This window comes from Pongo abelii, chromosome 12 (assembly GCF_028885655.2).
Source record: "Pongo abelii isolate AG06213 chromosome 12, NHGRI_mPonAbe1-v2.0_pri, whole genome shotgun sequence".
Classification (NCBI taxonomy): Eukaryota; Metazoa; Chordata; class Mammalia; order Primates; family Hominidae; genus Pongo; species Pongo abelii.
Genome location: NC_071997.2, coordinates 63,285,318 through 63,298,471, shown reverse-complemented (window position 1 = coordinate 63,298,471; position 13,154 = coordinate 63,285,318). Strand labels below are relative to the sequence as shown.

At 40.8% G+C, this 13,154-nt stretch overlaps 1 protein-coding gene across 7 annotated transcripts in view; it reads left to right on the top strand.

Moving 5' to 3' along the window:
- Positions 1 to 13,154, top strand: part of ANTXR1 (ANTXR cell adhesion molecule 1) — a 237,480-nt gene that overhangs the window by 54,124 nt on the left and 170,202 nt on the right. For all 7 annotated transcript variants that reach the window (XM_024242099.3, XM_054548115.2, XM_054548119.2 and 4 more), the window contains 5 exons: positions 3,581 to 3,662; positions 4,693 to 4,726; positions 5,961 to 6,040; positions 8,526 to 8,594; positions 10,340 to 10,420. In XM_024242099.3, coding sequence (XP_024097867.2) covers positions 3,581 to 3,662; positions 4,693 to 4,726; positions 5,961 to 6,040; positions 8,526 to 8,594; positions 10,340 to 10,420 — 346 coding nt within the window. The remainder of the gene's footprint in view (positions 1 to 3,580; positions 3,663 to 4,692; positions 4,727 to 5,960; positions 6,041 to 8,525; positions 8,595 to 10,339; positions 10,421 to 13,154) is intronic.

The following is a 13,154-nucleotide window of genomic DNA, read 5'->3' as shown; positions in this document are numbered from 1 at the left end:
ATGAAACCATCCATTTTGTTTGCTTAGATGTTGTGGGTCCTTCAAGAAGGGCAGAGAGTAGGGAGATGGGGCCATGTGTTATTTGATCTTTTGAGCAGCAAGGGTGGTATAATGGGGAGGTTGTAATCACCACTCGCAACTATTGAGTTCGTATCTTGCCAGATACAAAGCATCAAGGATAAGGACATTTTCCAAAACAGCCTTTGATTGTTCTGGTACAAAAAAAAAAAAAAAAACCTCAAGAAAATACTTGTAAAGAAAGGGAAATAGGCTTAGAGAAAATACCCCAGTTCCCAGACTTTATTTGGCAGGGAAAAAATACAGTGAAGCCAAGCAAATATTTCCACACCCCCAAGATGCCCTTTTTTTTTTTTGTTCTCTTTTTAAGTCTCAAGTCTTAACACAATATTCCACTTTTAGTGTTACCCAAATGTCCCAGACTTCACTAGTCCATGACCAAAGAATTAGATCATATTTACTTTTAATGCCCAAGCTTCTCCCACCTAACTGTCAGAAATTATCCGTCTGCCCCATAGTGCCCCCCAGCTATTATGAGGGGTTCCATGGTGCCACCTCTGTGTGCTCACAAACAGACCCCAATTTTCCTATCCCAGCCTCCCCGTCATGTCCCCTTGCCACTACCTCTGCTGCTCTGACTCTCATGAAACTGGTAACTCACAGGGCAGAGCTGCCCCCTGCCTGGGGATTGCTGGTGCCATGCACTGCCCTTGGTGGGGGCATGGACTTGGTGGGGGACACTGCTCTCATCTTTATCCTCCAGGATATATGCCCTTTCTCATTACCAAACAACAGAGTTTGAAATTAAAATATGCCTTTTGATGGGATTTATTGGAATATTAGAGGTAATATAAGAAATACAACCTAGAGAATGATTTTTAACCACCACATGGGCCCAGACTTGTCAGTGACCAGATCTGGCTAATGTCCAGGTCAGGTCCTGCTTGGCCTCCTTCCACATGGCCAAGGGAAGCTCATCCCTGCCCCAAAATGGTTTCTTCCCAGAATGAGTAACAATGGAGACATCCATTCCCTCCACTCGCCCCTTCAGTAAGTATTTGTTGAATGTCTATTATGTTCCAGGCACTGTAGTAGGCACAGAAGATATAGTGGGGACCAAAACAGCCATGACCGAGTCCTCAAGGAATTTAAAGTCTAGAACTGCAACAAACAAACAAAACCTAAACAAATAATTGCATAATCAAATGTTATTAGTTATAAAATATCCTAAGTGCTATAAAACAAAATTGTGGGGTACCAGGAAAAAGTCTAATAGAGGAAGACAATTCAGATTAGGAAGGTCAAGTAAGACTACTCTGAGCAAGTGGCATTTAACTTGGGACTGAAGGCTGGATAAGAATTAGCCCCATGAAGAGCTGGTCAAATAGTGTTCCCAGGCGGCAGTGATTGCCGATATGAAGTGCCTATTGGAGAAAGGGGCTTGGGAAGACCAGTATGGCTGAAGGCAAGAGAGTGGGGGCAGAATGATGTGAGATGAGGCTGGACAGGGAGGCAAGAGCCATCTACATAGGCACTGGAAGGTCATGAAAAGGATTTGGGATATAATCCCAGGTATAATGGGTTGGTGTTGAAGGGCTTTGAGCCAGACAGTGAATGCCATGATTTGATCTGTACTTTAAGGACATTCTTGCAACCTTATGGAGAAAGAATGGAAAAAGGGGCAAGAGGCCAGTCAAAAGATAGCAGGTGACTACCCCAGTGGCTAAGCAAGAGATGATGGTGGCTGGGACAGTGGTGTTGGCTGAAGAGATAGAGAAGTAGTCCATTTCAAGATATGTTTGAAATAGAACTAACAGAATGTGATGATGGTGAGAGGAAGGAAATTCAAGTTAGTGGATCAAGGAGGGCTTCCAGTTTCTGACTTGGGTGGCTGGGCATGTGGTCTGATACACAGGTATTGAAAAGACAATAGTCAGTTTCCAAAGTCTGAGTTACTTGGTATTAAATATTCCACCTATGAAGCATCAGCAACCCAGGGACAGATACAGGCAAACCCCTTTTCTGTTTGTCTTTTAAAATCTCCAGCAGTCTGGCAATCCACCCTCACCCACGGTCTCCCCATCATATCAGTTTTAACAAAAGATTACTATTTTCTTTAGAATTCCCCCTCCAAGCAATGCCAGGATAAATGAGAGAAAAAGAGAGTATTTATCATACTGATTAAGAGCAGGGCCTCTGGGATTAAATCCCACCTCTGCCTTAGGTAAGAGGGGCCTTGGGTAAGTTCTGTAACCTCTCTGTGACTCAGTTTTCTTATCTGTGAAGTGGCGGTAACAATAGTACTACTGCAAAGAGCTGTCATAAGGCTTAAGTGGATCGATTATATTTCATGTATCTAGACAGAGCCTGGCACCATACGTTCTCAGAGCCATAGGTTCCCAGACAGTGTTAGGAATTGCCATTGCCTTTCACTGATGCAAGGTTCCCACTTCTCTAGCATTGTTCCATGCTAGAGGCTGCTTTGCAGAGGAGAAAGCCTTTTTTGAGTCGGGTAGATTTGACTTCAAGTCTCCACTCTCCTACTTAACCTTTCTGAACCCAAGTTTTCTTACCTGTAATGCAAGGACAGTAATACTCACTTTCAGTGGTTATGACGAGGATGAAATCAGAAATCTTTGGTCACTACCTTGTATATAGCGGATGCTCAATAAATGTTAGATTTTTTCCTATTCAAAAGGAGTTTCTCTTCCCAATTTAAATAGAGCATCTCCACCCTCTACCACTAAAAAGACCCCAGTAGGAGGAAGGCAAAATTTCAAACCCTTCATAGGGTTACAGTTTATGAATAAGGTATTTGAGTCAGAAATTATACTTTATTGCCCTTTTTGGCACAATATGGAGCTATTTAAAAGACAGGAACGTGAATGTAGACTTCTTACATCCCAGAGAGAATGGTCCACAAAGATTCCATTTGGCCCCCAAGTCATTTATATTTCCCACTGCCAGTTGGACTCTTCCTGCCTATACCGTCACCTTGAACAATCAGAGTAAGAAAACACAGGCACCGGCCCACAGAAAACACTCTTGGCTGTCCTGGAAAGCGGAGATTCCTTGGGTTTTTATTTTCCGTTTCCTTTGGCACACCCGTGCGGTGGCAGTTTGCTGTGGATGCCACCCTCTTCCACCTGCATCCTTGTGGTGGCCTTTCCCTGGGTTCTCGGTTCTCACCTCTTTCTGGCTCACATGAGCCATTTGTATTGTTGCCTAAGTTGCTGTGTGTCCCATCAGGAGCAGCATTTAGAGACTCATTTCCAATGTAGAAGAAAAACACTGTCTGTGTTAAGGGAAAGGAAAGTGTTTACAAGCAGATGGAGATTCCTGCAGAAGAGTCTTTCCCCTTAATCCTTGAAATCCACTCATCCTGTGCTATGGCTGACCCTGAATGGATAATATAAAGGCCTTCCCTTTGATAGGCTTTTGGGGAATTACTGGGACTAGACAGCAGTATCCACAGAGGTAAGAAGAAGACCAGTACATATGACTACAACAGCAAAGTAAACAAATGCTCAAATAAGACTAACAAAGTGTCTTTGGATTTCAGAGAGCAAATCCGTCAAGGCCTAGAAGAACTCCAGAAAGTTCTGCCAGGAGGAGACACTTACATGCATGAAGGATTTGAAAGGGTAATTTTAAAACAGTTTGAAATCCAAATATAAAACGTGATATTGAAATATCAACATGGGGTGACTGATGAGATAGGGCACATATATTAAGAGGGCTGACTAGCACCCAATAGCAAGAGAGTACATTTTCTTCCCATAAACTTGGACACTGATAACTCTAGCCAAAAGAACTATAGAAATGGATTCCCTTCCTCCTTCCCTGACCCTGATGAATGGTTTGTTAGCTAATGGTTGGCTGGCAGTCACAAATTCACGCCACACACAAGTCCCGCCACTCCAAAAATGTCCTTTGTTGGATGTCAGCTTCAGTGATTGAGACAGAATTCAGGGACTTCAGCTTTAAGGGAAACAAGTACTAGGCCATAAGGAATAAGATATCTATGCATGTTGACAACCACGGTCATCTGTCACTTAACAAATACTAGGCCATAAGGAATAAGACATCGATCCATGCTGACAACTATAGTCATCTATCACTTAACAACAAGGATTTCAACAAAATGCCTTGTTAGCCAATTTTGTCACTGTGACATCATAGTGTGTACTTACACAAACCTAGATAGTATAGCTTATTACACACCTAGGCTATATGGTGTAGCCTATTGCTCCTAGGCTGCAAACCTATATAGCATGTTACTGTACTATACATTGTAGGCAATTGTAACACTAATGATATTTGTTTCTAAACATAGAAATGGTAATGCATTGAACTACTGTGTTACCACAGCTGCCATGTCACTAGGTGATTGGAATTTTTCAGCTCCATTATAACCTTAGGGAACTACTGTCATATTTGTAGTCTGTCCTTGACCAAAACATTGCTATGCAGCACATGACTGTATACTACTTAAATGAGAGGTAACTTTACATGGATATCAGCCACTGATAATTGAGCAAAGCCTGGGTGAATTACATAAGGAATCAAGACAGAATTGGCTGCATATTCAACAACAGAGCCCATTATCCACTATGGTTTTTGGAGTGGCAAACAGTGGTTATAAGTCTAAGGGCTCTTTCATATGTTTTTCAGGCCAGTGAGCAGATTTATTATGAAAACAGACAAGGTAAGACTATAGTATGAACTACCATTATGAATTATTTAACTTTTTCCATGTTTGTTGCTGAAAAAGTGCTTCAGTCATTTCATGTTTCAAAAGACATGTATGATATTATCTGTAATTCTTAGACACACATTTCATCACAAACAAGGAATGCATAGAAAGGTGGCATGTATTGGGTCAAATTCCACTGTCCTGTTGATGCCAAGAAAAGTTATATAAAAGTAATTAAGATCTCATTTTGGCCACAGTCTAATTCCCATGAAGAGTTTTGCATGTTGAATTCATTAAATTAGTAAATATTTGCATAGGTTAGTAAAGTCTTGGATTTTTATGTAAAATTTAATTTTCTTGTTCTTCTCTGTGCTCCAAGCCTCTTCATTACTGTGACTGAACATAACATTAAGATCAAGATAACAGTTTGATTTAAACTTTCCTATATTTAAATGAAAAAACTGCATAAAATATACTTAGTAGAGTGCCTAGCACATAGAAGTTTTTATTATTTTAGCTATTATTACTACAGTGCCTTTCATGAGTAGCATTTCTGTATCTCAGTCAAATCTCTTAAAAAAGAGATTCAATATTACAGTAGAGATTTTCCTCCCAGGCCTATAGAAGTGTCCATTTCTTGTTTCATCCTAAACTGCAACAAACAGAACAGACTCAATATCAACACCAAATCTTGCTAATGTAAATCAACCATGAACGTTGATATGAGAAGCCTAAAAATCACTGAAATAATTCTAGTAGGCTTTGCCAACTGCTATAATTCTTCCAGTCAACTTGTAAATCATGATGACTATTACTTTCACCAAACTGTCTTCAAGGGGTGGTGTATGTGGTCCATTACAGCAGGTGACAAGGACGTCTGAACAGCCCAGGTGGGAGTTTGCTTACAGCTTGGGCAACAGTTATGTATCTGCTAATAGAAAATAATCACACTTGATTCACCGGTGCTACTCCCAAATGTTGGTTTAGTGACCATTTCACCAGGTTTGGCCATTTTTCGAGATGAGGCTGAGAAATGAGAAAGCAAAACCTATTCCCCCTAAAGTCTGTCCCCATGGAGGGTCCTTCTTCATGCTGGAGTTGCTTCCAGGCCCAAAAGAAAAGTTGGTGATTCTCACAATATTGACTTTGGGTGGTTGAACTGGTAAGAGGTTGAATCCCGGGACTGAGAGGGGGTTTCCCTGGGTGGAGCAGGGTGGACTGAGCCAGTCTGTATTGTGTTAAACAGGGTACCGGACAGCCAGCGTCATCATTGCTTTGACTGATGGAGAACTCCATGAAGATCTCTTTTTCTATTCAGAGAGGGAGGTAAGCAATGGCCTGGCTGTGTCTAAACATATACATGGAACGGGGCTTCTCCTTTCTAAAATGGGCCACACTCTCTCTATTTATGTGATAGGTGTTCTTTGCAAATCCCCTGAATGAAATAGAGTTTCGTGAGTAGAAATAATAATTCATGTTCTACAAGTGAATTTTCATGTCTTACACATAGTAAATGTTTTCCCCTTTCAAAATTTTTACATATTACTCTGTTTTGAAGGATTAAAAATATCTACCCTGCCTTTATTGATGGCATTATATTGCTCTAACAGTTTTTAAATACTGTATATCACTTATAAACAAATAAACATTGATATAATTTTTCCTTATATTTTCTACTAAAACAGGAGGAAGGAAAAGAATTACTTGAAATATGTAAGAGCCAATCTTGTCAGAATGTATCAATCATTGAGATTTTCACTCTAAGAACCAAAGTTGAACAGCAGTTGGTAGCAAAGTTAAATTGTCATCTCTTTTAATAGTTCCTTTTTTTCTTTTCTTTGTGTTCTCAAAAATTATTCCTCAAGGCAAGTGGAAAAATTCTCTCAATGAAGATTTTACCTTGTATAAATAGACTTAGAAAAAGAAGTTTGCTGATGAATTGAAAACTAACATTTATACTTATGAAATTCTTTTCTTTCAAGTTTCACATTTGAGCTATATGCATAATTAGTATAAAAGGAAACAAATTAACTATAGAAATGTACTGAAACCATAGCCTTATTAGTGACAAAGGGTCATTCAGGCCCAAGGTAGAAAGAAACAACATCCTAGAGATGCAGGCTCTAGAAGAGGAGTTAATGGTAGCATCACACTTTCCTCAAGCTCTTAACAACTATTTACTTTAAATTCAGCTCTTTCCACAAACACAAAATATATATTCATTCATTTATTCATTCAGTGTTAACTGAGAGCTTGGCATATACTTGACCGTTTGCTAGAAACTAGAGGCACAGAGGTGAGTGAGACACAGCTGCTGCCCTCATGAGACTTACCATGAAATAATGGTCAGCCTTTTGAAGTCTACACTGGCAGAGGACTTAGAGAAATTATGTAGGTAAACTCTCCTCTCACTAGTATAAAAAGTAACTCTAATGAGGAAATACACAAGGTAATATGACAGACACTCCCTGAGCATTTGGAAAATAATACATCTCTGTATTTGAAAGTAGAAACTCACTATGTGATGGGAATGCAAGATGGCTTGACTGGGTGCCAAATAACAGTCAAATAAAGTAGAAACCCTAATAAGGAAAGAATTGAAACTAAAATAAATGATGGGGTGTCAGAGGCTTAAGATAGGGATTAGTGGGAAGGAATTTTAGGTATGGCACATACAAACTTGGGAAAATATTCAGAGTGCCAGTAGAAGGAGACCTTCTGAAAAAGAAAGATAAAGCTCAAGATATAAAGAAATTGAACTTTTCCCTTCTTGACAATTCTATATAAAGTCCAACTGGAGAAGAAGAATCACAGAGTTGTTGCAAATAAAGTTGGGGCTACACTGAATCTAAAAGTTTATTTTATCCTAAAAGCAGCAGGGAAATTTCTAACATGAAGGAAAAAAAGACGTATGTTTTTGTCCTTTCTAGAATTCAGTGTTAAACAGAAGTGGATTTGGGTACTAAGAAAGGGAAAAAATAACACAATCAAAATCAATATGCATATATTGAGCACTCACTCTATGTTTGCTATCAGTTATTAAGCACCCACTGTAAGTGCCAAGGATTTCCAATTTTTTTTTCCATTCTGAAACACAGGAGAATCTGGAAATCAGATTATCAGAGACTTTAATAAATCAAATATTGAAATCGAGCCAAAATCTAGGTATTATTCATTATGTTGCCATCCCAATGTTTAATTGTGGAGATCATGGATTTACCTATTCAAATATGGACCACAATTTCCATACCATTAAACCACTTTATTCTGTAGGTATGGAAAGGGCTTTATTCACAAAATGTGCTGACGTTTATGAGTATCTACGTGGTTCTAGCCTTGTGTGAGGAGCTCTGTAAATGTTCTCATTTAATCCCCAAAACACGATACAGAGTAAAGCCAGGGGTCAAACTCAACTATATCAAGTTCCAAAGGCCCCATTCTTTTGTGATATCACACCCCCATTACAAAGAAATGTATGTCAGTAAAAATCCGTCAAAGGAATAGAAAAGGTAATCATTTCCCCAGAATATTTAACTTAGCCTGCAGTTTTCCCTTCCTCCCTCATCTTTCAAAGCCCTTCATCAAGACTCTACTTCAGTGTGTCTTTTCAAGTCCACCATGTGTTATGTTAGAATGTGATGTCCACTGCAGTCTGAGCTTCTTGGGGACGGGGATTGCCTTCTCCAGTATGGCACCAGCCACATGGTAGGTGCTCATTAAATACCTCATCATTGAAATTAGTCAGATAGCTCTAAGAGGAGTTCATTTGTCACTGCTTCTCTTTCTAATGTCCTTTCTTTCCTTTTCCCAGGCTAATAGGTCTCGAGATCTTGGTGCAATTGTTTACTGTGTTGGTGTGAAAGATTTCAATGAGACACAGGTATGGTCATGGATTTCCTCAGGTTTGGAGCATACTGAGCTTGTGAATGATGAAGAACGTGTTCAGTCAGTGCAGAGGGCAGATCAATGTAATAAATGCCCCTGAAATAGGTTATTTTTCTAGAAATGCTAAACAGGAAGGAATTACTGGTTGTGTAAGGAATATGAAGTCATTTGCTGATGCTCTTGAGGTCTTCAACACAGACCATCAAGGCAGCATCTTTCTTGGCAAACATTAAATTGCCAGGATGTCAAAAGATATCTGAATTAACTTGGAAAACTTGGGTTTTTTCTGTTTGTTTGTGTTTTAGACAGGGTCTCACTCTGTCACCCAGGCTGGGGTACAGTGAGCTGTCTCAGCCCACGTAGCCTCTGCCTCCCAGGCTTAAGTGATCCTCCCGCCTCAGCCTCCTGATTAGCTCACTATACAGGTGCACATCCTGAGTAGCTGGGACTACAGACGCACACCACCACACTTGGCTATTTTTAATTTTTTGTAAAGATAAAGCCTCACTGTATTGCCCAGGCTGGTCTCTAACTCCTGGGCTCAAGTGATCCTCCCAACGTGGCCTCCTAAAGTGTTGAGATTATAGGCATGAGCCACCACACCCGGGCCAAATTTAATTTGACAAGTATGATTTTCTTATTCAAATAACAAATGTTCCTTTTCACCCATGAAAAACGCAATGCATTTTCAACACAAAAATATGGAAATAATTGGACAAGTGGGCAAAAAAGTGTGTATAGATGCATATAATAAGCAAGTTGTAAAAGCTTACTAGCAATCTAAATACATGTTCCTCAATGTAGTTCATAGTTTCTTTTTGTTTTAATGGCATAGGAAAATGCTCATGATATATCACTAAGTGAATAAAACAAGATTACAAAGCAGTGAGAATAGTATGTGCTCACTTCTAAAATAAACATTTGTATGTTCACATAGAAAAAGTATGAACAGTATCTATCAAATGGCTAATAAAGATAGATGATAGATGAACAGACAGAAGGATTATGAGTAACCTTTGTTTTCTTTTTGTTTTAACTCTCCTGGATTTTCCTAAGTTTTTACAATGAGTAAGTATTACTTTTGCAATCAGTAAAAACAATAAAACATATTTTTTTTAGAAGCCATACACAACAGCTGACACTGACTCTGTGGCAGTCACAGAACCACACAGAGATCTGGGGGCAGACAAGCCCTACATCGGCTTCTCCTGGCCCTCAGTTTCCTGCTCCATAAAGCAGGAGCAGCTGAACCAACTGCAAGGGCCCTTTCCTCAATGGGCAGTTTGGGTGAAAGGTGAAGGTGGCCTCACCCAACACCACAACTTGAATTTAAAGTTGCTCTGAAAGGGAATTTGAATCTGCTTGATTCAGATAAAGTTGCCAACAGGAATTTGGGTGAATGGGAGAAAAATGAGCCCATGGCCTGTGCCCAGATTTATAAACATATCAACCCAGGCCAAGCGTTCATCAAGCTGGGCACTCTTACCTTTGCTCCCGAGGAGAAAAGTATTAAAACAAATGTAAAAGCTGGAGCCAACCCTTGGCCTGCTCCAGAGAGGCCACTGGTGAGCTTGTTATTACTGATGGCTTTTCAGGGCAGCCCCTGAGCCCAGTGAAGGCCTCATATTCCCCTGGGTTCTGAATATAACTAGAGCCCCTTAGCCCCAACGGCTTTCCTAAATTTTCCACATCCAAGCCTAACAGTCTCCCCATGTGTTTGTGTATTTGCTGTGTTCTCAGCTGGCCCGGATTGCGGACAGTAAGGATCATGTATTTCCTGTGAATGACGGCTTTCAGGCTCTGCAAGGCATCATCCACTCAGTAAGTAGAGCTCTTCCTCTGAGACTGGACATTCAGGCACCTTCTGTCTCTGATCTGCTATTAATACCCCAATTCCATCTCTCCAAGCCTGGTGTTTTTCTGCTTGAGAGAACATCATTTCTTCCTATATCTTTGTGTCTGCCACGTCCCATCTCTCCCTTCTGCCTTTTACACGTCTTTTCTCAATTGTACCCTGCAGTGGAAAATTAACAATTGAAAGGGGCGCTGCTCTGGCAGTGAGCCAAGCTTCAGGAGGCCCTCTCCGTTCTAACTGGGCAGACTGTGGCTGGTGGTTTATGCTTGACCACCTCAGCTTTCCCACTGTGACTAAACGCAAGCTGCCTTCAGAGCACTTGTAGGCTGGACTTATATCACTTGGCCATTGGATGCACTTTAGACCAGGCTGTCCATTGAAGTCATCTGCAGAGATTTAAAAAGCACTGCTGCCTAGGCATCTGGTCTGGGGTGCAGCCTGGACCTCAAGAGTTTTTTTAAATCTCCCCAGTGATTTTAATGTTGAGACCCACTGCTTTCGACCTATAATCCCCAAATACATGGGCTCCAGTGTTGTCCAGGGTTTGCACAGTCACCAGTCCTCCTTCACACATAGGTGATTTTCTTCACACCTTTTCCTGAATGGTAAACAGGACACTGGCTTCCAGGGCCTCTATTCTCCACCTCCCACACACAGGCAAGGCCCTTGGTCCAGATAGAATATTGGATGCTGCTGTCTTAAAGCCTCAGCCAGCAGGTCAGTATGTGTGCTGCACCTGCAATGATGTTCAGATGCTCTGCAGCCTCCACCGTTAGGTTTTGTGATCAGGCAGGCATCTGTGATCTTCATTGGAAGCTTACCAGGCTACAGACTTGGGGTCCAGGATGCAAATTCAGAGCTCAGGGGATCACTTTCCTCTTAAGACGTCAAGGGGGTCTTGATCCATGGGTTACCGGCCAAGGGCTCAGCATCTGCCAGCCCTCCCAGACCAACCCAGGAAAATTCCAGCATGGCTGTGCCTCCATGCTGCTCTCCCTTCAGGGTTTGCTAGGAGCTCCAGCAGAGTGGAATGCAGAGTGGGAAGTAAGAAGCTCAGAGCCCGGCAACCCACAGTTTCACTGGCCCACGTACTTAACACTTAGAGATCCTTGGACATTTCTTGTTTGGAAACAGGGACTGATGATGACTTACATCATAGGCTTGTTTGAGGATTACAAGGATTACTGGTGAAAATTCCTAATATTTTTCCAGACACACAATAGGCACTCAAAGCATATGAGTTATTGCCTCTTCCAATTCCCTTCCCCATCATATGAGGGATATTAATGTCAGCTTCCCTTGATCCCCTAAACATTCTTGAATATGCATAAAAATCACTTGAGAATTATGTTTGCAATACCTATTCCCAAGAGATTCTATTGCATTGAGTTTCAGGTGGATCCAAGGGATCCATATATTTCAAATCTGCTTTTTTTTTTTTTTAAGTGCCCCAGGTATGCTTTTAGAACATTGACATATCTGACCTTAAGAATACAGAATTGCAAAAATTCATCCCACCTCAGGTTTGGAATTTCTGTCTTAATTATGTTCCAGTGACAGTTGTTTTATTCAAGAAGTGCTTGTTTGCAAAGAATATATGCCTCCTCAAGCTACCTTAACCAGAAAGTGGAAATTATTGATAGCATAGAGAATTATCAGACCCAGTTATTGGTCCACAGGTGAAGGACTCCTACTCTAAATTATTTCTGGGGTCACTGTGGCATACTTGACAGTGTAAGCAACAAGAACTACAATAACCATGTAAAACAACAACCCAAGGGATGCAAAACATGATTAATAGCAGGACTGGGGGCCAATCATGGATCCTTAAGAAGCTCAGAGGTGGATTATTCTGGGCAGGAGTCCTCATGAGAAGGCAGGGCAGACCTGAATCATTGAAAGACCAGGAAAAGGTGATGGGTAGCACCAAAGGAGAAATATTATGACCTCAACCTAGAGGCTGGAAGACAGAAAAGCATACTCAGGGGTCAATAATAATAATAATACCTATCTATCTAGTGGGACAGTTTGGGTAAAGGAGTCAGGAGTAATGGAAAATAAGCCCAGATATTGGGTTGAAACCAGATTAACATGAGCCTTGAAGGGGTTTTGCCTCTAACCTATAGGCAGTGGTTGTAGTTACTGAAACAAGTTAAGAAAATAATCTGATGGCAGTGCTTGCATACATAGGAGGGAGACTGGGGATACCCAGAGACTGTAGGCCAATTAGGAGGCAATAGTCCTGCCTTAAGATGCCTAGATTCTGAAAAGGGACAACTCTTATCTGTTCAGACGTTCTTATGAGCCGTGTGCCTAACTCCAAGTGTTGTTTCCCACACAGATGATTGGACTTTTTTGTATGCATAAATCAGTGTTGTCCTTGAATACATCAGCCTTAGCAACTCACCCAAGCTCAACATGAGCCCAAATGTTTGTAAAACTTCCTCCATCCCCAAATGGAAATAACTGCAAAGATCTTTAAGAAATTTTAGCGAAACCATCATTCAAAATAGAAAGAAAACTAATTTGAGACTTCAGTCTCCAAACTTTTAGCTGAATGATAACATTCCTGTGAGCTTTTATCTGTGAGTTATGCTAGTGGTTTTGATCCTTCCAGTACTCGAAACCCATGTTTATGGCAGTTGTTCATACGTTTGCTTGGACAGAGAAACAGAGACAAGTAGAGCGAGCTCATCTTTC